The following is a 25589-nucleotide window of genomic DNA, read 5'->3' as shown; positions in this document are numbered from 1 at the left end:
GCACAGGCACAGGGGTTGCTCTAACCTCGGTGGGGACAAGGGTGGAGTGAGAGCCTGGCAGGGCAGGACTTCCACCAGAAACACATCCCAGAGGGGGTTCCTACCATCCTGGGACCCCTGAGCCTGTTGGGACAGCCCCAAAGCCAGGGACAAGGCCTCTCTGCCATCATGCCAGGCTTTGTACAGGGATGGTGTGGAGTGCCTGGCATCCCTGAGGCTCCCCCCGGACTTAGGGACCAGCTCAGCACCAGAGCCTGCTGCAGGAGCTGAACATCCCCTCAGCACTGCTGCGTGTGTCCTGGGGATATCCCTCATCCCAGAGGGAGCTGCCCTGCCAGCTGCAGGAGAGGAGAAGCAGGGAATGAGCCTGTGCTGGATGAGGCACCGGGAAACTGCCCAGCAGCTGCCAGGGGAGCAGGGATGGCAGCAGCAGTGCCTGGATCTGCCAGCAGCATGCCCAGGCCTGGCAGGGAGAGGCAGCTGGTGGCCTCCAAGGAGCCAGAGCCACCAGCCAGGTACCTGGCCAGGAAAATGAAGCACTTCCCAGGGGCTGCTCAGGAAGAAAAACCCAATCCTTCTTTGGATTGCTGCACACACAGAGATGCAGCTGCCCCTGGCAGCACAAGCTTTGGCTTTGCCCCAGGAGCAGCCAGCTCCCAGCAGGGCTGCCCGCTGTCACCAGGGCAGAGACGAGCCCGGGCTCACTGAGCTGCGATGGGAACTGCACAGAGCACAGCCCAAGCAGGACAGCCCCTTCCCCTGCTGCAGACAGCCTTGGGACACGGCACTGAGCTGGGACAGCACCTGTGGGACGTCCCCAGGACACGCTGGGGCTCTCCCTGGGCACAGACCCTCCCTCACTGCTTCCAGTCCCCAAATGCCTCACTGCCCCCGGTTTAATCCCCATCCCATGCCCTGGGAGCCCACAGGGAGATCTCCCAGCCCTCTCACTCCCCTCTCGCCCTGTTCTCGGGGGGCTGGCTTCAAGTGAGGCACAACCAAGGGCTGCCATTAAACAAACACTATAATTAGAAACCAGGTTCCCTAAATGAAGTGAAAAATGTAACGTTAGCCTCTGTTTGTTCGCTGGATGCTGCGCTCTTGTTCCATGACCCAGAGGGGTCGTGCCCTGTGGTTTCTGAGAAGCCTTAATAAGGTAATGTTTAGGAGGTTACTATCTTTACAGCTCTTGTCTTATTACAACTCCATAAGAAAAACATTTGGGGCAAAGCAGGATTCCTTGGCGCTGGTTTGTTTTTGTTACTCCTTCACTAAGATGCTGCCCAGCCATCCTTCCTCACCACAGATTCAGTTTCAGTATCTCCACAAAAGTGACATTTTTTTCCCACCTCCCGGTGACCTCCAGCCTCTGTGGCTGGGTGTAAGGGCAGGGGTCAGGTGGCAGTGGCACTCTGTCCAGGCAGGTGGGGTGCTGGCTGCACACGGGGTGATGCCACAGGGCAGTGATGGAAAGGGAGCCCCTGGGCTGCTCCCACCTTCCCAAGAGCCTGGGACGTGGTAGGAGAAACCGTTCTACAAGCCCTGTTAACAACATCCAAACACACCAAATTTAGAACCTTTTCATCTGCTGCCTCACATCAGGGGGGCTGCTGGAGGGCAGGAGGGCATTTCTCAGCCCGTATTTCATTACAGCCCCTGCCTCCCTCAGCCCTTGCAGGAGCAGGACAGTGATTCATGGGCGAGCTGGGCTGCAGCAGCTCTGAAGGTGACCTTCAGGACTGGCCAGGGCTGCCCTGTAAATCCCTTCCCTCCCTGACTGCAGCACACAGGAGCAGGGCAGGAGATTTTCTGCTCTGCCTTCAAGCCCCCAGTTCCCTCCTGGTGATGATTCCCCAGCAGTTTGGGGGTCCCTGCATGGGATCCCTTGCCCAGGGACACAGAGAGCAGTTTGGTTTGATCACAGCTCTCCAGGACAGACGTCAGTGCCACTGCCCTTCGCCTTGCCCAGGGAACTGGGAACTTGGACTCCTGCCCACAGGAAAAAGCCACCAAAGCCCTTCAAATGAGAGGCTTTCTCCTCACAGCCCCAGAGGGCACTGCTGCCCGGGCAGCACGGCCCTGGGGACATCCTCCAGCCCCCTGGCCTTGCAGGGAAGGTGCGGGGCTGGCTCCAGGCTGCTCCATGTGTCCCACACGGGGCTGAAGGACCAGCCCTTCCCACAGTCTAGGATGCAGAGGGCACCCTGACAGGACTGTCTCCCCTTTGCAATCCAGCACAAAATGAAACCACCCCTCCAAAGCACTCAAGGGTTGGTGTCCAACTGTCTTAGGCTTCAGGGGGAAGGAAAATAGAATTATTTGGAAAGCCAGCATTGCTCCCCCATGCTCTGTACTGGTGGGCAGGGGGACACAGGCTGAGGCCAGAGCTGGAAAAAGTCCGAGGGCAAAACCAGGGGTCACGGAGGGAGCAGGGCACGGGGCCAGGCAGGATGAGGGGACACATGGCCAGGTGGTGCCTCAGTGGTCCCTGCAGCCTCCCAGCCTGGAGGAGACCGTGGTTCTGTCCCCCTCTGTCCTGTGGCGCTGTGCCGGGCAGGGACGGAAGGAAGCGGCTGTTCCCAGCCCGGGGAGCGGCAGGGCAGGCTTTTTCCATCAGGTGCTCTGTCTCCAGCAGCAGGAGGCGAAAGAAAACAAAAGGCACGAGAGGAGCGGGACAGGAGGAACCTGCGCGTCTGGATCGTGTAAGCAGCGACGTGCTGTAAACGCGGGGCGGGTGATGGATGTGCCGGAGGGGCCGCGCAGGATGTGCCGGACGCGCATCTTCCCCCGCCCCGCCCGCCCGGCGCTGCCGGCACCGCTGGCCCCGCGCCTCCGCTCCCCCCGGAGCCTCCTGCCCCGGGTGCCGCTGTCCCCCCGGAGCCTCCTGCCCCGGGTGCCGCTGTCCCCGCAGCCCCAGAGCAGAGCCCGGCTCAGCTCTGCCTCCCGACGCCCAAGTCTGGCTGCTGCGGGATGCAAAGGGCGATTTCCAGCCAGCCCCGAGCATCGTCCAGCTCCCCGCCCGGGCAGGCAGAAGCGCCGCCGGGAGAGCTGGATTAGGGCTGTATAAATAATATTGTGCAGTGATGCAGAGCCCGGGCCAGCGAGACCTCGGGCTGTCACCCCTCCTGCCTGCGGCACCCTGGCACCACAGCCGGGCAAATCCCCCTCCCTTCCTCCCTCTGGAAAACCCGTCCTGCCAGGATGAGGGCTTTGGGGACAATGGGGACACAGAAGAGGATGGGTCCTTGTCCCACAACAGCTGCTGGGGGGAGAGCACCCATCCCTCTCGATGCCAGCTACAAATTCCTGTCCAGCCGTGCCGTGTCTCTGTGTTTATGCAATGGCAGGAGCCGGCAGAATTAAGCACTTTTTGTTTTTCCCTTTTTTGAGAATGGGGAGTTTTAATTCCCACCAAACAATGTTCTTTTTCCAGCAAGCTTAAAATAAGCCTTTTTGGCTCGGGTGTCTCTGGAGCCGTTGTGCAAATAAGGATGTGAGCTCCGTGCTGTGGCTGGGCCAGCACCACCTGCCAGGGGGGTTTTGGGGGGACATGGGAGGCCCCCGGGCCTGACCCTCCTCCCACCACGGCACAGGGCTGGCTCTGGCCAGGACGGCTGGCTGGAGCTTTCCTTTGATGAGTGGAAAATGTTGCTCACACAGAGATAGGGATGAGGCCGTGCTGGAGCCTCCTGCCAGAGCCGCCTGTCTGGCCCCGGCGTGGGTGTGTGCTCAGGTGTGCTGGGGCCTCACACACCCGTGAGGAGCTGGGGTCTGGAGCAGCCTGGTGCCCAGAGAAGTGGCCGTGCCCTGCAGAGTGGCACCAGCAGTGATGCTGCCCATCTCCCACTGCAGATGGAGGGGACTGCAGACCCCACACAGCAGCTCCCACCCCACCTACGGGGACATTCCTGCTTGTGGGAAACTGCACTAAGATATTTTCTGCCAGCGTGGGGCTGTGGCCTGACTTCCCCTCATTCCCTTACCTGCAGTCCCTGTGGTGTGCTCTGCCACACGATCCCTGCCCAGCACATCCCTGCTGCCAAGCACGGGCATGGCATGACACGAGTGCCTGCATCTCCTGGGCTGGGGTGGGTTCCATGAGCGTTATCTGGCAAATAAGCACCTGGGTTTGCTCAGGGCAGGTGCAGCTGATCTGCACAGCCTCTCCTGCCCCATTTGAATCCTTGTTCCCCATCCCCAGGCCCTGCTCTCCACCCAAATTTCCCATGGCAGTGTGGCAAAGTGGTGACAGCAGCAGAGGTGAGCACGTACAAAACCCAAGCACCTCTCCTGTCCCCTGTGGGTAACACAGAGGGGTTTCCAGCACTCCAAGCCCAGCACACCCCACTCACTCAGGGGTGGCACTGCAGCCAGGACGGGCACACGGAGCCCTCCTGTCCCTCTGGAGGCAGAGCTGGCCATGACCCAGCCTCCCCATCCCAGCCCCTTCCCTCGGGCGAGGCCGGTGGGGAAAAGCCTCCCGCGCCCGCCCCCGCCTCCCCCAGCTTATCAAATTTGGCCATGTCTGAAAAGGCCTGGTTTCCTTTTCACCAAAAAAGATCAAAACTGGGTAATTGGCTGCCGGCACAGATGCCTCGGCGCCTCTCTCATGTGTAAACAGCATTGCCGAGCGCTGACACAACGCAGGCGGCCGCGGCACACGCAGGCGCCCCGGGGCTCCCACCGGCCCTGCCGGGGCTGCCACGACACGGGGTGAAGTCGCTGGGTGCAAGCAGGGGTTGGCTCAGCACCCCAAGAAATGCTGGCGGCCAAAGGCCGGGTGCTGCCATACACCTGAAGCACAGGCAGGTGGTTGTGGGCTCCTCTGGCAGGTCCTGAGGTGACAAACGGGACACTCTGTGCTCAGGTCTCAGCCCAGGGGACAGCAAAGCTCTGAAACGCGGTGCTGGGCTGTCCTTGTGGGCTGGGGTGGGTGAGAGCAGCCAGGCTGTTCCCTGCTGCATCCCGGAGCTGGCAGGAGGAGGGGGACAGTGTGAATTGGGGGTGCAGAGACCTTTACCCTATTTGTGGGGTTTTCTAGAGGCCCAGTTCATGGACTGGGAAAAGGAGGTGGAAATTTCCCTCCGCCCTACAAAGCTCAAGAGCATCCAAACCCCTGGGGATACACAGTGAGGCGGGAGGAGCGGGGAAAGCAACATCAGTGCTGCCAGCAAAGGAGCGGGGCAGAGCTGCTGCCCCGGAGCGCGGGGAACAGGCCGGGCACCCGCTGAGGCTGCAGGGGACGAGAGAGGGATGCACGGAGGGATGGAGGGCGGGATGGAGGGGCGGAGGGATGCAGGGAGGGATGGAGGGAGGGATGGAGGGGCGGAGGGATGCGCGGAGGGATGGAGGGGCGGAGGGATGCAGGGAGGGATGGAGGGGCGGAGGGATGGATGGGCGGAGGGATGCAGACGGGAAGGACGGAGGGCTGCGAGCGGTTGGGTGGCGGACAGCACCATCGCGTGGCCCTTGACCGCAGGGACAGCGACAGCCCAGAGCAGCGGTGTAGTGCCAGCCCCTGTCCCCTGGACGGGGAATTACAGCCAGCACCCCCGTGCCTCGGTTTCCCCCACCGCAGCACCCTGCACAGCGGTGCCTGGCCCCGGAAAGCCAGGGCAGCACCCACCCACACCCAGCACGCCACAGACCCACGGGCGGCTGTGGGCACAGCTGCTGTGTCCCCACGGCAGGAGCTGGAGGACGGCAGAAGGGGAAGGGTTTGGGGACAGACAGACCAGGGGTACAGGGATGCCATCATCTCACTGCTGGCCAGAAGGGTTTGGGGGCTCCTGGGGACAGCAGAGCTGCTGGTGGTAGCACATGGTAGCCCCAGGTCACCTGCTCACCTTGCAGGACACAGCCACCCCTGCTCCTCCTGTGAGCCCCTGCTCCACCAGCCCAGCAGCCGTGTCCCTGCGGCCCTGTCAGGGCTGTGACCGTGCTGGTGACCCCACCAGAGCCCAAACTCCCTCAGACCATGTTATTGCCAAGAGAACCCCTCAGGGCTGCCCGGTCCAGAGGGGACTCGCCACTGACCACAGCGGCCACTGCCAGCGGAGCCAGCGCCCGGGGCGGCGACGGGTGGCCGAGTCCCAGACCACGCTGGCCCCCTGCCCTGTCTGCTCCGAGGCTCCCTGGCACCTTGGGGACCGGACACACCTCTGGCAGGGCACAGCTGGGGGCTGGGGCTTTCCCTTTTTAGCTGCCCAGCTTGCAGGGACCGGCCACACTGCAGGACAGCGGCCGGCACCCTCGGCGGCCATGGAGCGGGCTCCAAACCTGGTAAGGTGCCTCCCCGGCAGCTCAGGGCTTGCTCCTCATTTTGCTTCTCTACTAGAATTATTTGCATGCTTGTTTACCTGGGGCTGTTTGCTTTGGAGGTGCCTGCTGTGGCCAGCCATCGCTCCCATGCCTGGCAGGGTGAGGATGCAGCAGCCTGGGAGAGCAGAGCCACGCCAGTCCGGCCGGACAGTCCGGCACCGGCTGGGAGAACAGCCCTGGCCGAGCCCTCCCTGCCCCAGGGCGCTGCACACCCACGGGCAGGGGCTGGGGCTGCCTGGGCCACTGCAGGGACACGAATAGCAGGGAGCAGCACTACAGAAAGCAACTTTGTTCCCTGCTGGGCAGCCTGCCGGGTGGCAGCACACGGCTGCTCGGCCCGGCGAGGCCAGAGGGAGAAGGGAAGGAAAAAAGCATCTTTTCTCTCTCACCGTCCTCAGAGCACAGAGGGAGGGAGAGGAGGGCTTGGATAAAGATCCCATTCTTGACTGTCTCATCTCTGTAAGGCTCCTTTTAAACCAGAGGCTGTCCAGGTACAGCCTGAGCTGGGTCCCTCCCAGCAGCTGCCTCAGGGTGGGCAGGGAGGGCACCGGGCACAGCTCGGGCAGCACAGGCAGGGGCACTTTGGGCAACACAAATTGCCAGCTGCAAGCAGGGTGAGGGGCAGCCACACACATCAGCTCATCGTGACCGTGTGCCCACCATCCCTGCAAGCCGCCCTCAGGTGTTCCTCACCTGCAGGCCAGCACTGCCTTTGGGCATCGAATGTGCCATCTCAAAGTCAGTGTGGTCCTGCCATCATCTGGTGACCCCTGGGAGGAGGGAGAGCTCCCCTTCCATGGCAGTCCTGCAGCCCAAGCAGCCACTCACCATCCTCCTTCTTCCTCAGCTTCTCCTCTGCATCTTCACCTTCGCCATGGTCCTGGTTCCCGAAGCCAAGGACCAGAGCAAGGCAGCCAAGGGCAGGAGAAGGGGCCTGGCACGGCCACCAACAGCTCCCCCTGCGCTGGCCTGGGCCCCGGAGGAGCCCTACAGCAGCATGGCAGAGTACGAGCTCAGCATCCAGGACATGGTGCGCCAGCTGAGGAACGGCTCCGAGCCCGGGGACACCAAGTGCCAGGTGAACCTGAGGCTCTGGAGGTCCAACCGCAGGAGCCTGTCCCCCTGGGCCTACAGGTGAGCTCGGGGCAGGCAAGGTGGCTCCGTGCCAGCACAGGGCTGTGGTGGGGGCTGTGGCAGGACGTGATGCAGAACCCATTCCACCCCGGCCACCCACTGCTCCCATCACCACTTCTGCAGCCTTGTCCCGCTTTCCTCCCGCTCCAGGATAAACCACGATGCCGCACGGATCCCAGCAGACCTCCCCGAGGCGCGGTGCCTCTGCACGGGCTGCATCAACCCCTTCACCATGCAGGAGGACCGCACCATGGCCAGCATCCCCATCTACAGCCGCCTGCCCGTGCGCCGCCTGCTCTGCCCGGGCCCGCCCGAGGCGGGGCACAGGCCCCCGGGCAAGAAGCAGTGCCACAAGAAGTATCAGATGGTGATGGAGACCATCGCCGTGGGCTGCACCTGCATCTTCTGAGGCTGCAAAGCCACCCCCCTGCAGCTCCCCGTGGGCACCTAAGCTTGCTCTCGCTTCCCGAGCTTGCCCAGCCCTTTGGGAGAGGCCACCTGGCTGGGCATCGGGGGGAGGGGAGGTCCCTGTGCAAGAGCTCCTCAAAACTCCCCTGCAGGCTCCGGCAGGCTCAGCCCCAGCAGCCGCTCTGGGGACACCCAGGGCAGAGGCAGCCCCTGCGAGTCACCCAGCCCCAGACATCGCCTGCCCCCAGGGAGGAGCTCGGCTGTGGGCTGGGGGAGACAGGGAGGCAGCTGCCCATGGTGCCTCTGGCTGGGCAGGATCGGGATCAGGATCAGGATCAGGATCAGGATCAGGATCAGGATCAGGATCAGGATCAGGTTCAGGATCAGGTTCAGGACCAGGATCAGGATCAGGATCAGGATCAGGATCAGGCCTCCTCCCTTCCCAAAGTCCCCACTTCTCTTTGTTGGCTCCGTTGCTGCAACAGCCCCAGCAACACCCAGCCCTCCCATCCTCCCCAGCCCTCCCTCAAGTCCCTCTGTGCCAGGCCGGGCAGTCCAAGGAGCGGGACGAGCTGCTGGTGGTCTGGGCAGCTTCTGAGGTCTCAATAAAGCGCATTGCTGGCCCTGGTCTGAGCTGCCCCTGCCTTGGCCCCTCACGCTGCCCCCCTGCCCTGCCCAGTTCTCCCACTGAGGCTCTTCTGCCCCCCAAACATGCGGACACCCCCAGAAACACAGAGCACCCGGCAGGAGCTGTGACAGCCCTCGCTGTGTCCCTGGGGCACAGGAGCAGGGTGAGGCTCCAGCCACGGGAGAGGCCGTGGGATCTCCAGCCCTACCTGGGAGTTTCCCAAGGGCAAAGCCAGGAAGGCGGGAGAGACTGGTGGGAGCTGGGAAGCTCGGGAGGGACCCATCTGCTGCCAATGCCAGCCAACCTCACCCCTGAAAGCCCCCAAGACCACTCCCAAACACAGTGACCCTTTTTCAGGAGAAGGCACAGGCTCCTTTCCAGCAGAGCCTGAGGTGATGGAACAGGGAAACTGAGGCACACAGCACAGACACAGCGACACTGGGCAGGAACTGTATTCCTGAAGGCCTTCAAGTCACCGGGACACAGCCTGTCCCTTGTCCCCCAGCCCCCCAGGCCTCCCCCCAAGGCAATAAATACTCCCCAGGCTACCACACACCAAAGCTCCTGGCCCACCACCCCTGACAGGCGTCACAGCTCCGTCTTCACCTTGTGCATCAAGTCCTTCTGGTCGATCTTCTCCAGCTCCTGATGCCAGCGGTTGTAGGCCAGCAGGGCCACGTTTTTGGCAGCCACGGCCACCATCTCCATGGAGCTGGCCACCCACTCCACGCCGCTGAGGTAGAAGAGGTTCTCGTGGAGCACGATGGGCGGCAGCGCCTTGGCGGCGTCGTAGCGGGGGTACGTCTGCCACTCCGTCACCTGCACCGAGTAGTAGGACCTGAAGAGGGTCTTCAGCTGGTGCTTGTCCAGCGGCTGCGGGGACAGGACGCGCCACACCGCCGCCTCCTGCGGCTGCTTGCGCCGGAACGCCGCCGAGATGTTGACGGGGCAGATGTTGTCCATGGCGTGGAAGAAGAGGTCGGGGGTGTCGGTGGTGAGGACGCTGGTGAAAGGGAACAGCTTGGGGTCGGGGAAGCCAAAGTAGGAGGAGTTGAGGTAGCCGTGCACCACGGAGGTGACGGAGGGCTGGAAGGCTCCGGGGAGGTCGGCCACGGGCGGGTCGAAGTTGTCGAAGGTGAAGTTGCTCCTGCCGGGCTGCAGCGGGGTCGTCACCACCACCATGTCGTAGAAAGCCGAGCCTTGGCCTTCGGTGCTCTCGTAGTGGACCTGGTACAGGGCTCTGCCCTCTGAAAAGAGACAGGGCACAGTCAGGAGCAGCCCTGAGGCCCAGCTGGTGCTGCTCTGACCCCCTTTGTTCCAGCCTGACCTCCATCCATCCCCTGAGCAGCACACACCGGTGCTGACCACAGCACCTGATGGTTATGGGTGAGGTGCTGATGCCTTAGGGTGGCAGAAAGGCTTCATTAAGACTCTGGGAAAATGTTTCCAGAGAAGCCCAGCCTAGTGGGGGCAAAGAGGACTGGGGGAACACAGCCCACATCCCAGGCCCCTGATATTCTTCTGCTGTGGTAGAAGGGGGAGCAAGCCTGCAACGAGGATGGTGCCACAGCAGGACCTGATGGACCTCAGGAGGGAGGAAGGGCAACCTCAGGGCTGAGGTTGGTGCTGCAGGGTCCCCACTGGATCAAAGGGAGAAGGACAGACCCTCAGGCCCTCTCCCAAATGCCTCACCAGGACCAGGATGCCCTCCAGCCACAGCATTCCCACGCTGCCACCACCAACCTCCCACCCTGGCGCCCCCAGAGCCAGGCTCACCCGAGCTGTGCAGGGAGATGCCCGTCACCCTGGCTGAGATGACATTGGCTTTGGTCAGCTTCAGCAGACCCGAACACACCAGCTTATTCCCTCCTTCCACCGCCCACGTGCTGCCCTGGGCTCCCGCCAGCGACATGGCCCCTGCAGAGAGGAAGACGAGGGTAGCTCCATGTCCCAGCTGCAGAGGGGACACCGAGGGGTGTCACAGAGCAAGAGGGGGTGGCTTCACCTGCGAAGGCGGGCACCAGCACGGACTGGCCGTAGCTGGAGCGCAGCACGGCGGCGATGACATCGTCCACGAAGCGCTGGGTGACGCCCACCTCCAGCAGGGACTCTGCCACCGAGCGCTGGGTCATGTTGACGAAGGCCTCGCCGCCCAGCGAGCGCAGCAGCTCCTCCAGGCTGGAGAAGGCGTAGCCGTGTGCCTGGTACTTGTAAATCCTGCAGGGGACACGAGCGGGGGTGACGCCCTGGTGCCAGGGAAGCCCCCCCGGCCTCGCAGGCTCTCCTACCTCATGAACTTCTCCATCACCTCCTCCACCCACATCTGCAGGCGCAGGAAGCTGATGCCATAGTGCCACCAGAGGCGGAAGAGGTTGAGCAGGTACCAGTCGGTCTCCTCCAGGACGAAGTGCTCCCCGCTGAAGATGGCGCTTTTCCCGGCCACCTCGCGCCGGTGCTTGAGGCCTGCGGGAGCAGAGGCACGGCGTGGCTGCCCCTCCCTGGGGCTGGCTGCCTCCTGGGAAAGGCCAGCGCTGGACACGTGCCAGCCCCAGGGAGAGATGGGCAAAGATGCTCTTGGAGGAGCAGCAGGAATGGGAGAGCCCAAGGTTCCCAGCCACATCACACTGGGCCATCTCACAGAGCTGCTTCTACTGGGACACACTGGTAGGAGTTTGTGAACAACCCCCAACATTAATTCCACCACCTGATGGTGACCACTCCATCCCTTTCTCTCTCCAGGGCACAACAGGGTGCACGGACAGCAAGAGGATCACCTCACACCTGGGGTGCCAATGGGGACTGGCAGAAACCCTCCCCACTACCCCAGGCAGCGAGGGAGGCCATGCAAGCGCTGGGACGCCCAGTCTCACCCAGGATCTTGACGAAGTCCTGCATGTGGAGGCTGAGGGCGTGGATGGAGGCTCCGCGGCTCTCATACTGCTGCTTGTTGACGGTGACGGTGGCCAGGCGCCCACCCACGCCCGCCGCCTCGTACACGTCCAGCTGCACCTGCGGCCCGAAGTGCTGCTGCAGGAAGTACGCGGAGGCCGAGCCCCCCAGCCCGGCGCCCACCACGGCTGCGGGCGAGAGCGGCGAGAGGCCGGGTCAGCGGCGCCTCGGGGGCGCGGGGGTCCCGCGGTGCCCGCGGTGGGGATGCGCGGGGATGTGCAGGGATGCGGGTGCAGGGGTGTCCAGCCCCTCCAGCGCGCAGGGATGCGGACCGCTGTGTGCCGGCCCCGGCGGGGCAGGGAGGCGGCCCGGTGCCTCCCTGGATGCCCCGGATGCCCGCCCCATCCCACCCCCCGCGTACCGATGGAGCGCGGCGCGGCGCGGGCGGCGGCCGCGGCCGGGAGCGCGGCCAGGAGCGCGGCCAGGGCCGGCAGCAGCGGCAGCGGCAGCGGCAGCGCGGCGGGCGGCGGGGCCATGGCGCGGAGAGCGGCGCCGGCAGCGCCCGCCCCGGCCCGCCCCTCCCGCAGGCTCGGCCCCCGCGCCCCCCGCCCCGCCCCGAGCCCGGCGCGGGCGGGGGAGGCGGCACCGGCCCCGGGCACCGCGGGGCGGGGAGCGGGCACGGGGAGCCTGGCACACTGCCGGCATCCCCCTGCCGGCATCCCCCTGCCAGCGTCCCCTGCCAGCATCCCCCTGCCGGCATCCCCCTGCCAGGATCCCCTACCAACATCCCCCTGCCAGCAACCCCTGCCGGTATCCCCTGCCAGCGTCCCCTGCCAGCATCCCCCTGCCAGCATCCCCTGCCGGTATCCCCTGCCGGCATCCCCCGCCCTCCGCTCCTCACACAGCCCGCAGCTGCCCTGTCAGGGCAGTTTTCCATGCGCTCCGTGCGCGCACGGGCGATGCTCACAGGGCTCGGTGCCCGGCTGAAGGGAGCAGGCTGGGCCCTGCCTGCCTCATGCGCCCGTGCAAGGGCGCTTCAAGCTTTCCGTTCGGATTTTGTGCCCTGGGCAAAACAAGGTGCCTGGCAGCGAGCGGTTTGTGCCAAGGGCATCCCACGGGAGCCCGCTGCTGCTCGGGTTACAAAGGATAGCTGAGCAAAAACTCCCGAACAGGTTGGACATGTAATTACAGACCCAGAGCCTGCTCCAACCCAGCGCTGGCTCCTTCCCAAGGAACAGAATTTTCTTTGAGAATCCCTCACTTTCTCTCCGGGAAACACAACACAAGCACAGGCCCCTTCCTTTCCCCAGCCAGGAACCACTTCAGGCTTCCTGCACGGGGAGCACGTACAACCCTGAACCTCAAATGTGAATACCTGGGGTGGGCACAGACAAAAATGACCCTTGCTCTGCTCCCCCTCACAACGGGCAGGATCCCACCGGGATGGGGAGACCACGATCCCAAGCAGCTCAAATCGCAGCACACAAATATCTTTGCAGCACGTCTCGGGTTTTAACAAGCTCTTACTTAACCAGCCTGATTTCCCCGGGGCTGTGGGCGACAAGGAATCTGCTGTGCACACAGCAGGGCTCCCAGGCAGGTCAGCACCGCTCCCAGTCCCCGCCCTGCTTGCAGGAATTCTGGAATATCATGCCATAAGGAAAATGCTCTGCCCCAAGCTCGAGGCTTTTCTGCACGTGGTGGTTTGAGAGCTCCCAACTCTCACTGATGCTGCAGAGAAAAACCAGCAGAGCCAGAAATTGCCTGTTGCAGCAGCAGGATTTCCTGGGCTGGGGTGGTTACACTAAACAATGCCCGTGCATTTTGGCAGGATGAGGAAAAGCCCCTCTAATGGGCCATCAACCCCTGCATCAGGCTGGCAGATCTCTAGCAGGGAAATATTGATCTCACCCCCATAAAGGCTATTTGTAAATGCTCTTTTGCAAATGCTTTTGATTGCAGGGAGAAGTGCCCGGGGGCATCCAGAGCTCTGTGAGAACAAGGCCCACCCACACAGCACCAAGTGTCACAGCAAAAGCAGGAATGGAGGCCCAGCTATTTTTGCAGAGAATGAGATCTGTTATAAACACACCCTTACAGAGAAAGCCTCGTCTTTTCCCCCACAAATCCCTGAAATCACAGCCTGCCTGTGGGTACCACAGTGCAAATGCACCCTGTAAATTAACCCACCCTACCTGCACTGCTGCACAATCCGCTGGGGCAAACAGGCAGCAGAGCCAGGCAAAGACAAACCCAGATATCCAGATCTCAGCTGCAGGCAGAGCTCTGCTGAACCAACCACCACCACAGGCTGGCAGAAAACATTTCTCCAGAGTCATCCAGGAACAGACACAGCAGAAGGTGTGGAAATACCCCGGGCTGACACACCTGGGCAGGTATCAGTGCAGGAATCGCTGGCACCAACTCTCTGCGTGCGTTTCTGGGAGTCCTCCTGAAGCATCGTTAATAAAATGTTCAGTGAAATGCTGCTGTGGCCTTTTCACAGACAATGGGATCAGGAACAGCAAGAAACCTTCCAGTGTGCAGTCCCAGCTGGCTGGAGTTGGAATGAGCAGCAGTTTGGGGCAGGGAAAAAGGCAAGAGTCACTGCAATTCTTCGGTTTTATTAGCAAATGGACAGAATCTGGACATGTAAAGGAAATCAGCCCTTTCCAACATCAACTCAAATGTCGTTGTCAATTCCTTGCACAGCTCCCACACATCTCTGTCTTTCATACAGTCAGAACCTTTGGGTAAACAGAGAGCACAAAAACACACAAAAAATACAATATATACATGTTTTCCTCCCACCTAAATAGCCTTAAGGTTTTTGGAGATTAGCAACGCTTTGTTCGTTTGACTTTGCAAGTAATATCAAAACACCTCGAGTTTTAAAATAAAAAAATACTACAATATTCACAATAGAAAACTTAAATACTTTTTTTTTTTTTAATTAAGGGACAGCTAAGAGCTGTTGAGTGATCACAGCTCTTCCAACAGAAGCTCTGCTGCTGAAGCACTGGGAAGTTAAGGTTCACAAAGCAACATCCATTTCACTCCACGCTGCTCCTGGTCAGAGTTCAGATCTTGCCATGCTCAGGACAGTGCCACTGGAGACTTGTCCAGGTGTGGAAATGACCAAAAGGTACAGGACACTTCCTCTCCTCTGCTATTCCTGCCCTGCTGATGTATTTCTGTGTTTTTTATTAAACAGCCACTGGATAGAGTGACTGCAGAGGAGCAGCTCATGGGTCAGTCCCCTCCCTGCAGGAGTTACAGAAACAGGGCAGAAAAGGCAGCAAGAACCAAGGGGAAATTCAACCCACCCTTCCACAATCTCACCTAGGACAAAAAAAATCATTAAATGTGCTCGAAAGGCAAGAGAATCAAACTTTACCTGGGAAATCTGGATTCTCTGATGGAATCCAGGCTTGGTTATTTCATTTTCACCTCACCTTTCCAAGGAAGCAGAAACTGGGGCAAACAACAGCAACAGGATTTATCTCTTTGGTAACATCTGTGAAAGAGTCTCTCAGCATTGGCTCCAATTCACAGGAATCATAAAACCTGGTAGGATCCTGTAGAGTTTTGGAGGTTTCACTGGGAGAAGAACTTGCCCCAGATTAAACAGAGGCTCTGTGAGGGTGGGAAGGACTGCACAGGAACTGGATCCCTCAAATTCCTGCTGCAGCCACACTGCAGTGCCTCAGTGAGAGCTGACCCCAGACAGACAAGCTGAATAAATCATCCCTCAGTACAGACAGAAGGTCTGGAGTGCATTTTAGGGTATTTCCTTAAGGCAGAAGTGGGTGAGTACTGGCTGAGGAGACAGGCAGAGTTGGCAAACCCAAGTTGGACTGAGTGGCTGTAACATTTTTTTTCATTTTCATTTTTTTCATTTTTTTCATTTTCAGAGTCCAGTGGCTCTGTGGGTGAGTTTAAAGAGGATTTGGATCCCATCACTCGTGGTCACACCCAGCTGCAGCCTCTCTGTGACAGCAAACTGTGCTGTGTAAAATGCCTGTGCTTCTGTTTGGTTCCTTACAAGTGAGGTTTCACTTTCAAAGTTGGTTCCAGCTCTTCCCTCATGCTGCAAGACTCAGCTGATACAGCAGGGGCTGAAGAGGCAGCAGAGACCCCACTGCTCCTTCCAGCTGAGGACATGGGTTCCTCACTTCTGAGGAAGAACAGCCAGATTTGCAGTGCCACATTTCATATTTGACCCGTTCTGCTCTGGAGAAACAGCGTACCCTGGTGACCTGCCCAGCACAACAATGAACAGGGAGTCCTGTTTATCTCTGAAACTTCCGAAAGCATCAGAATAATGCAAGACACTGAACAAGTTTTGTCCATGAGCTAAAGCTGCCAGAAGTGCTGTTTCAGGGCTGAAATCTCCAGCACCTCCCTCAGAACCTACTGCTCAGAGGCAGAAACCCACACTCCAGAAAGGATCCACTACAGAACCACAGCTGCCACGAGAAAAGGTCGCAAGGAGCAGGGTAGAAATGTGCAGATTGATTAAATTTCTGGGATGCCAACCCACTGACTGCACACAGTCTCCCCAGGTGAAGGACTGACAATATTAAAGGCTGTGACAATCTTGAGGTCCACTACAAAAAGGTTTTTCAGCTGAAGCCTGCAAAGGAATGGGAGAAGAATAAATTTTCTTCCAAATCAGGGATGGCTCCACTCTAACTAAAGCGGTTTTGGAAGTGCATTTGTTAGGTTATGGAACCAATTCCAGAAAGTAAAAAGGAAGGAATGAACAAATCAGTAAGAAACAATGTGGAAACCAACCATTCCTGGTTTTGTGGCTTATCTGTTCTGTCATTTGACTGCTTGCTGCTCTGCCAAGGGTTAAATTCTGATCCTCCTCAGTGACTGCATCCTTTCAGCTGAGATAAATGAACTCCCAGGCAATAGGGCCAGTGGGAAATACATATGTGCTGTGACAACAACATGCCTCCAACCAGGAGGACAGCTCGAGGTCAGCTTTCACTTCCTCAGCCTTCTGCTTCTCTTGCTTTCTTGTCACTGCTGCTAAAATTGGTTCAAGGGCACTTGAGACTTTGGAGAAGATTTTTCTCCTTGCGTCAAACCCCAAAAGGTTTAATATTTACCAGGATCATTGAATGTGGATTGGAAGTTGGTGTAATCTGAGGATCTCTACTAGAGAGCTGAGAAAATAGAACAGTCCAGATTTCCTGCTTAAGGGCACAGCTCCATTTTGCCAGCAGCTACAACAAAGAGCACATAGTTTATCATGCTTGAAAGCTGCACAAATACCCACCAGGGAAGAGAAATTACTCTCCTCTAAAACATACATTTGGGCTGGAGATTAAGAGATGTGAGGACAGTTTTCTGGCTCCACCACAAATCACCATTCCCTGTTTTACCTTTGGGAACAAAGAGTCAAGCTGGAATTGTACCTGAAGAAGGAATATTAACATTAGTCTGACCTAACAACTGAATTCTTTTTAAACCCTCATCTCTATTCAACCCTAGTACGACAGAGATTCCATGAATTCCAGATTGTTTTCCTGAAGCAACATAAGAAAAAGCTGCCCCTAAATGTCATTTCAAGTGATCATCTTCACCCCATCCGCGGGGTCTGGGGACAAGGGAAGACATCAAATGCAGGTGATAATAATACTCATCCCTCTGGACTTCTCCCAGTGCTTTGCACATGAAAAGCCTCACCACATCCTTGTGAGGTAGGTCAGTATTATTACAGTCCCTTAATACAGCTATGGAAAGTGAGGCAGAGAAGTTCCTTTCCTGGAGGACACTGCAGGAGTCTCCCTCAGAGACGGAACAGAGATTCAGGAAGAGAATTTCCCTTTCTCTCCGTATCTCCTCTCTTCCCCACACAAACCTTCATGTAGAAATAAGCAGAGAAAGCACAAATATTCTGACAAACAGCAGGACTCCTACTGCTACTCCACGGACTCCAAGAAGGATCATTAAATACCCAGGTACCTCAGAACGAACGGCGACACCGCCGCGCCCGCCAGCCCGAAGCCATCACACGACACAAACCCAGCTCAATAAATAAGTAAACACGCGAAGCTGTGACTGTCCCCAGCTCAGGAAGGTCCCAGGTGGGGCAGGTGAGGCCACGTCACTCCTGTGCCTCCACGGCCACGCCGACCAGCGCGTGCCTGATGGTGCGGCCGTGCAGTTTGTAGCCGTCCTGCGTGACCAGCGCCACCGTGCCCGGCTGCATGCCCTCGGCCGGCACGTGGCAGATGATCTCGTGGTCGTAGGGGTCGTACCTGCCCCCAACAGGGTTCATCTTGTGCAGGCCGTGCTTGGCAAAGACGCTCTGCAGCTTGGCCTCGATGAGAGACAGCCCCTCGTAGATCTTCTTCAGGGCGGGGTTGGGGTCGCTGGGCTCCGCGTGGCCCGCGGCGCTCTCGGCTGTTTTCTCCAGGATGTCTGCCACCTCCACCAGGTCCCTGCAGAAACTCTGGATCCCTGCGGGAAGGAGACGAAGGGCAGCTTGTAGAACATGCAGAGCTCCAGTAGCAAGGACAGACAAAGTCACAGTGGTTTGGAGGCACCTTTAAAGCTGCTCATTGATTAGAAGTTAATTTAGCGAGACCAGGCGGTGTCTTCTGATTCCTGGAACCAAAGCTTCAGCACTAAGAGACTAATCTAAATCTAATCTAAAGACTGCCAAAACCAAGGGATAAGCAGAAAATGCACATCCATACCACAAACATATATATATGTGGTATTCCTGACAAAGCAGAGCATTATTGTCTCACTCCAAACAGTTTTTTGCAACTGAGATTTGTCATTTAGGACTCTGCTCCAAACCCCCCGCTCCAGTCCCACTGAGATGATTTTGTCACACAAATGCCCATTCCACAGGGAACAAACACAATGAGGAGAAGCAAAAACAATGCACAGCTATTCTAAAGTACAAAATCCCCAATTCATTCATAGCTTAAAACCATTGGGAAAGGACTCGACCAAAACGGTCCTTGGGTTGGTCATGAAAAGCCAGGCAGGTCTTGTCATTAGAAAAATGGAGTAAGACTGGCTGCATTTCCAGCAGTGGTTTTTTAGCACAGTGCAGAAATTCCAGGAAAAGCAGCCTCCCTCAGTTACATAAATGTCATAACTCCCTGCCTGGAATGACACATTAGGGAAACAGAGAAAATGAGGCAATAGTCAGGTGCTGTCTGCAGCTGTACATGTGAACAGGCACAGAACAAAGGGAGAGGAAGGAGATGCAGCAGAGGAGCAGACAGGAGCCCAGCAATTACCACTCATTTCACGGAATCAGAGTCATTCAAGCTGCTCAAGACCTCTAAGATCATCAAGTCAGCACTGCCAAGGCCACCACTGTCACCGAGTTTTTTCAACACCTCCAGGGATGGTGTCCCCACCTCTTCCCTGGGCAGCCTGTGCCACTGCTTGGCAACGCTCTCAGTGAAGAAATTTCTCCTCAAATCCAATCTAAACCTCCCTGGCACAACTTGAGGCTGTTTCCTCTTGTCTTACCTCTCATCAGTTGGGAAAAGAGACTAATCCCACCTTGCTACGACATCCTTTCAGATTTTCCTCTTACCTACAGATCTCCAAGTCTCACTCAGTGAGCAATTTCTAATAAAGAACTTATTTTTTCTTCATGCTACATATAAAATCCCAAGAGCTCAAAAAACCCTCTCAAAATCAACCATCCTGTTGTTGATTATCCCCAAACTCAGCAGCCATTTTACAGCATCATGGGTGGAAGGTAAGAAAATCCAGCAGCTCTAATTTCAAGGCTGCTAGAATTAACTAACAATAAACCTCTTGAGATTCATGCATTATGGAGAAAAAGTTTTTCATTCTCAGAGATGGTTCTGGCAATGCCTGAACAGCACTTTCTTCCCCCTTCACCTGCTTCTGCTGCCAAAGCTACAAATCCAGCTCGTTTCACTGATACTAAAATATTTCTTTTAGAGGTTTTAAACATCTAATCTCGATATTGACAACTACTGCTCCAGGCTGCATCTACCTCCAGTGAACTGAAGCAGAGGAGGCTGTTAATCTAGTAAAGGAGATCACAACCTGATGACACAGCTGGGTATAAAATACACCCTGCCAGAGCCAATCCTCAGCACACAGCAGAGCCTGCATTTTCAACCAACTCAGCAGAACTAAACTCAGCTGCACTGACTGGGACTATTAAAAAAAAATAGTCAAAATTCTGTGGTTCTGTGGGTAAACCTGATAGGACAGGACACAGCTGGACACAGAGAAAAAATAGTGATTAAACCCAGATATCAAGAGTCCAGGCCAAACATCAGAGCAGGCTTTAAAATAAATGAGGGAGGGCAGGACAGGGGGACAGAAAAGCTGCTGATCAGCATTTTCTGCTCAGGCAGGCAGGCCAGTGCAGTAAACACAGCTCCTCTGCTTACCAAAGAGTTTGGCATCTTCCACAAACTTCTGTGTTCTCCTCCGCACGTTCTCGGAATCTGCCAAAGCTTTCCGGTACCGCTCCTGTAACCACAGAGGGGACACATCAAACCAGGGGGAAAATCCTTTCCTGACACTGGAAACCCCTCAGAAACACTTTGAAAAAGAGAAGGTTGTGCTAGACTCCTGCATTTTCATACACAGCCAAGCCCTTCTACATTAACCAATAACTGCAACTCCCTCAGAAGACCCAAGGAAGGCCAAAAATGCCCTGGGCACTGAATGGGTGAATTCAGCTGCACAGCCACTGTCAGGCTGCTGCTGAGATCCTCCTTTCTCCAGCAGGCAGCTCTGTGACAGCTGATTCCTCACTCAGTGCAGGATTCTCAGGGTGATTATCTCCAGAACAGCCCAGTGCTGTGGGATTTAATCCCCCTCTCAGTCACGTGTGTTCTTCAATATAGAACCTGATTCCCACCACACACAGACACTTAAAGGACTTCCCTTCTTGGCTAATCTGGATCCAGTGTGACATAAAGCTATTAAGGAGTGTCCAAAGGAAGGGCATGAGGATGATGAAATGCCTGGAGGGGCCACGGAGGAGCAGCTGAGGCACTGGGATTGTGCATCTGGAGGAGACTGAGGGGAGATTTTTGGGGTCTGCAGCTCCAATCTCTGCTCTCTGTGACAGGGACAGCTCCCAGGGCAGGGCTGGAGCTGTACCAGGGCAGGTTTAGGTTGGATTTTGGGGAAGGTTCTTCCCCAGAGATGCTGGGCACTGCCCAGGCTCCCCAGGGAATGGGCACAGCCCCAGAGCTCCAGGAGAGCTCGGACAGCGCTGCCAGGGGTGCCCAGGGTGGGATTGTTGGGGGTCTGTGCAGGGCCAGGGGCTGGGCTGGATGATCCTGTGGGAACTCAGGATATTCCATGGTTCTGTGCCAACCCGTGACACTGATGAGCACGAAGCTGCTGCCACAAGGCTGTGGAAGAAGTAATCAGCTCCAACACACAGCTTTTCCTGCCAGGACCCCACCATCAGTGCTGACAGATGGTGCTCTGGGGAGGGCAGGCTGGAATTTCACCCTCTCACACTCAGGGCACAGCTGCTCTGGAGCTCTGTGTGTGTCACAGCATTTAGGGAAAAATCCAGGGCTGGAACCCACACCAAGCCAAGGAGACTGAAGCAATGGCAGCCAGCACACTCACAGTTAAATCTCGGACTTGCTCCTCCAATTTGATGGCTTTGTGCTCCAGGGCACAGTCAGAGAGGGGGTGCTTGGCCTCGTCACTGGGGTCCTCTGGGCCACACTCGTCTCCTGTACTTCTCTGCTGAGCTGCAGCGCTGAAAGCACAGGGGGACCCTCTGAAATGCAAACTAGGGACAAAGAAACAAAGTTGAGTAACTTCAGGGTCAACGAGAATTCAAGATTAGTGTCGTTATTAAAAGCAGGCTCTCTTAGAAGAAACACACAGAATTCACACAATTTTAATTCTTTCAGTTCTTTCCAGAAAACACAGACAACTGGCAAAGAAACACAAAGAGGTGTTTTTAAATTCTTTTATTTTAGACTAACATGGCACACAGAGGCTTTACACCACGTCTTTGGCATACCTTGAAAAGAGTCAGATTTTCACAGAAACACAGAATAAATGAGGTTGGAAAACACCTTCAAGACCATCAAGTCCAACCTGTGCCCAATCCCCACCTTGTCACCAGCCCAGAACCCTGAGTGCCACATCCAGTCATTCCTTGAACACTTCCACCACCTCCCTGGTCTTTTCCAACATAAATAATTCTGTGGTTCCCTGATTGTGTTTCACTCATTCCTGCCAGCATGAGTCTCATCTCCACCTCCCTCTCACACCTTACACCAGAACAAAACAGAATTTACTTCCAAACCAGCTCCATTCTGGAAACATTTCAGTACACACCTAACAAGGAAGGGTGTATTCTCCTTTTTTGGGAATACCTGGGCTCTTCCTCTGAGCAAAGCTTTCAACACCCCCTTCATGCAATGTTTTCCATACATTAAATGTACATTTATCCTGTGAAAGGCAGCACAGCCCACAAATCCCCATGCTGGCACCAACCCCACTCCCTGTGTTTTTACAGAACAATTCCACTCTGCACAGAGACGCTAATTTAGACCTCAGAATGGATTCAGCTGAGTTCACACTACCAGGCCTGCACCATTAAGCATCCCTCCTCTTCAGCAAGGCTGTATGGCTCAGGTTCAATGTCACAGAAGTGCACAGAGTTTGTTCTGGGGTCTATCATGAAGCCTCAGTGCTGTTCAGACGTTTTGCCCTCCTTATTCCAGTACTGGAGTTGAGCAGAATTCATTCTCAAGGAGTTAAACAAGCTGAAAAATAACCCTATAAAACAAGAGGACTTTTCTCTCAGTGTCCCTGAGTGGGTCTGCTGACAGATGAGATCAGTGCAAGTGCCAGTACCAAACAGAAGCAAATATGTGAGACATGGGGCAGGGAGGAGGTGTCCCTGACAAGCCCAGCTCAAGAGATCTGCATCTGCCCAATGACCACCAGGCATCTCCTCCCACCCCTGTTAAGCAGCCCAGATGTTTCCTCATTTAAATCCTTAATACCAGGTTGCTAAATGTCCCACAGCGCTAATGACAAACTTCCTTTCCCCACCTGAGCACATTTGCATGTGCAGTTTTTATTAAGTGGGTACTTAAAACATCATCTGTATGTCAAGCCACTCCTTTTCAACAAATTATGTGCCAAGCACAAACCTTAAAGTGTTTTCTCTACTTACATTAGCTCTAGAGTAGGATGTTCCTCAGACTAATCTTCAAAGAACCATCTGGGTTCCAGGAATACCAAATACAGGAAAAAACCCCCCCACATTTCATCCCTGGCTGCTGTTTGGGGCACAAGACCCCATCTTGAATGATTTTTAAGAGTCCTTTCACATTTATTTTATTGACTGATTAACAGCACTTTATCAAAGGTAGAGAAAGTAGATTAAACTAGAGGGGAGGACAGAGCAGGACCGCTTCACCAAGCCTTCAAAACTCAATCTGAGGCTTTCTTTGCACCTAAAAATGTCCACGGGAAGCACCAGCTACAAGCTTCATCCTTTGTCATCTCACATTTCATTTCAAAGAGCTGCGGGGATGGAAATCAGCCATGCTACAGAGGAACCAAAGAACCTGAAACACAGCTGAGAAATCTCCCTGGGCCCCTCAGAGGCGAAACTCCTGTGTTTTAAAAATAGGCTGTGCAGCTCAGCGAGCTCCTGTGCCCCCCAGACGCCAAAGCTGGTGAGGCATTTCCCTCTGCCGGGGGTTTCAGTGCAGGGTGGGTGTGTTTTGTGTGGGAGAGGGGCACGGAGGAGCCGGTCCCAGCTGCCTACGTGGAGCAGGGAGCTGCTTGCATGGACTCCTCTCTGCAGCCTCTGATCCCAAATCCCAAACCCCAGAGCGCTCCCCCGAGCAGGGACATGCCCTGGCTGTCACATGCTGCCTGGAAAAGTCACGGCCAAGAAATCCCAGCCTGGCTCCAAAGGGAATTTGTCAGGTCTTGAAAACGCCGCTCAATTTGCTCCTTCGTGCAGGATGAAAGGAATCCTCCCCAACATGTGGCAGGAGCTATTTCCAGGCTGTCCACTGACTGGGCTCCATCTTCTGAAGGCTGGTTTGATCACAGCTACCCTAAAAATAGGCATGGATCCCACGGGAGGAAGCTGACACATCCCAAAGTGACAGACCCGTGGAAGTCACAGGGCGTGTGGAGGGGATTACACAAATTGGTGTTACAGAAAGATTTACACAGTGATGCCACAGAAAGCCAAAGAGATAAGAGAGAGCAGAGAGCTGATTGCAGCCATATGGCTCGAACCAATTGTCCTTCAAGATTAATATTTCCGTGCTGAGAGAGGGTTTCTGGTCAGAGGTACAATGGCATCACCTCCTTCTGGGGCACCCAAAGCGACAATCAGCTCTCTCTAACGCAAGGGTCCTTCCCCACCCCTCCCGGAACGCTCCCTCCTCCTCTCAAACCAGCGTGACAAAGCACTCGAGTGCTGAGACACACAGAAACATCTGCCCTGGCTTCAGCTCCGATGAGCCTGCTTCGGAAGGAAATCTAATTACTCCCAATTCCTTCGCGCTGTTTCATCAGGGAGTGACTGCGGAGATAATCCAGTGAAGGAGGGGATTGTCCCGGGCTCTGCACCGGGCTGGCCTCACCTCCAGTCCTGCGGCAGTTTTGGGTGCCAGGATGTGAGAAAGACCTAAATCTCTTCCAGATCATCCAAAAGAGGGACACGAAGACGGTGAAAGACTCATTGCACCTTTTTAGGGGGCAAAGCAGTTTTCACCCGCATAAGAGGGAGAATTTCCTGACATGTATCTACATTTAGTCCCAAACACAGCTGCCTCTATTATCTGCTGTAAATTTATTAAATTACATTTAAATAGTCTTTTGGTGGTGCTTCTCTTTTAGACAAAAATTTAACAGGCATTTTGGCTCTTTTTCTTTTCACCTGCCCACACTTCACTCAAATAACCAAAGCACCTTTATGGATTTCTCTTTTATAAGCCATATTCCATGATGTATAAAAGCATCAGCAGGCACTGTTCCTCCGTCCAAATATTGACACAATTAAAAGGATTCTCTTCCTGCGACCACCCAAATCACACTGATAGCACATGTGCTGCCTCGCCACCAAAAACAAAACCCGAGGAGCACATTAAACCCGTAATTAATGAATAAATGGTTCAACCGGGCGAGACACAGAACCCACGCAGGAAACCATCTCCCAACGTGACCTACACCGAAACGCTTCGCCTTAAAAAGGAACATTAATTTACGCCCCAAAAAGTCACTTTTCGGGGAAAAGAGCTTGGTTATGGGGGTTATTTCTGCCCCAGGGCGTTTTGAGGAGCGGAGAACGGCAGCGCGGGGTTTTTTCGGTGAGATGGGAGCGGCGGGGATGATGGAGACCGGCGGGGGATGATGGAGACCGCCGGGGGATGATGGAGACCGGCGGGGGCCGGGCCGGGGTCTGCCTGTGGGTTCGGCTCGGGGTCCAGATCCGGGCCGGGGTCGTGCTTGGGGTCCCGGTCCGGGTCTGGAGCCGGTCCCATTCCCGCCCCCGGCGCGGCGCCCGCCCGGGCCCGGCCCCGCAGCGCTGCCACGTCCGTCCCCGACACCGCCGCGGGTCCGGGCCACCCGCGTCCCCCCAGCCCGGCCCGGCCCGCCCCACGTACCTGCCGGTGCCGGCCCTGCCGGCCGCGGGCAGCAGCGCCCCGAGGCGCCGCAGGGAGCGGGCGGCCATGGCCCCGCACGGAGCGGCGGAGGAGGCGGCGGTGCGGCCGCGGCAGCGCGGAACTACAGCTCCCACACGGCCCCGGGAGGCGGGCGGGGCGCCCCGGGGCTCCGCGCCGCGAGGGCGGGAGGCGGGCGGTGAGGGACGGGCGGTGAGGGGCGTGGGCAGGGGGATCGGCCCGCCGTGCACACGCGGCTCCGGGACCCCGGGACGCGGCTCCGGGCACAAGAGCCGGGACAGCGGGGTTTGGCTGCGGACACGGCTCCTGGCACCCGAGAGTCGCGTCTGGACACGCGGTACCCGCCCCCGGGACTGGGACCCGGACACAGCTACGGTGTCCCAAGGGTTGGACCGGGAGCTCAGGCTCAGACACAGCTCCGGTGTCCCAAGGGTTGGACCTGGAGCTCAGGCTCGGACACAGCTCCGGTATCCCAAGGGTTGGACCTGGAGCTCAGGCTCAGACACAGCTCCGGTGTCCCAAGGGTTGGACCTGGAGCT

General features: G+C 56.9%; 3 protein-coding genes across 11 annotated transcripts; 1 reads left to right on the top strand and 2 right to left on the bottom strand.

Annotated features, from left to right (window-relative positions):
* The first annotated feature begins 2549 nt into the window (after positions 1–2549).
* Positions 2550–8508, top strand: IL17B (interleukin 17B). 8 transcript variants are annotated; one of them, XM_063413536.1, is made up of 5 exons: positions 2585–2702; positions 4202–4260; positions 6218–6282; positions 7169–7455; positions 7606–8507. In XM_063413536.1, the coding sequence occupies exons 2-5, from the start codon at positions 4227–4229 to the stop codon at positions 7862–7864; spliced, it is 645 nt and encodes a 214-aa protein (XP_063269606.1). In that variant the 5' UTR covers positions 2585–2702; positions 4202–4226; the 3' UTR covers positions 7865–8507. The 8 variants fall into 8 exon arrangements, 4 of the variants coding, with proteins under 4 accessions (XP_063269608.1, XP_063269607.1, XP_063269606.1 ...); XM_063413538.1 differs by lacking the exon at positions 6218–6282 and having other exon boundaries at positions 2550–2702; XR_010082449.1 differs by lacking the exons at positions 2585–2702; positions 4202–4260 and having other exon boundaries at positions 5369–6282; positions 7606–8238; positions 8287–8508.
* A 497-nt stretch (positions 8509–9005) lies between these two features.
* PCYOX1L (prenylcysteine oxidase 1 like) lies at positions 9006–11956 on the bottom strand. The gene is made up of 6 exons (XM_063413534.1): positions 11802–11956; positions 11362–11568; positions 10780–10954; positions 10497–10708; positions 10268–10408; positions 9006–9738 (listed from the first exon to the last, which is right to left on the bottom strand). Exons 1-6 carry the CDS (start codon positions 11914–11916, stop codon positions 9080–9082), a joined length of 1509 nt encoding a protein of 502 aa, XP_063269604.1. The 5' UTR covers positions 11917–11956; the 3' UTR covers positions 9006–9079.
* A 2028-nt stretch (positions 11957–13984) lies between these two features.
* GRPEL2 (GrpE like 2, mitochondrial) lies at positions 13985–25190 on the bottom strand. Of its 2 annotated transcripts, XR_010082447.1 has the most exons (5): positions 25033–25190; positions 21002–21170; positions 19798–19879; positions 16501–17857; positions 13985–16016 (listed from the first exon to the last, which is right to left on the bottom strand). XR_010082447.1 is itself a non-coding variant. In XM_063413530.1 (4 exons), exons 1-4 carry the CDS (start codon positions 25098–25100, stop codon positions 17502–17504), a joined length of 675 nt encoding a protein of 224 aa, XP_063269600.1. In that variant the 5' UTR covers positions 25101–25190; the 3' UTR covers positions 13985–17501. The 2 variants fall into 2 exon arrangements, 1 of the variants encoding a protein (XP_063269600.1); XM_063413530.1 differs by having other exon boundaries at positions 13985–17857.
* Between the last annotated feature and the right edge of the window lie 399 nt (positions 25191–25589).

The sequence above is a fragment of the Prinia subflava genome, chromosome 16 (genome assembly GCF_021018805.1).
Source record: "Prinia subflava isolate CZ2003 ecotype Zambia chromosome 16, Cam_Psub_1.2, whole genome shotgun sequence".
Classification (NCBI taxonomy): domain Eukaryota; kingdom Metazoa; phylum Chordata; class Aves; order Passeriformes; family Cisticolidae; genus Prinia; species Prinia subflava.
The sequence above is the reverse complement of the archived record's forward strand: the minus strand, read 5'-3'. Positions and strand labels throughout refer to the sequence as shown.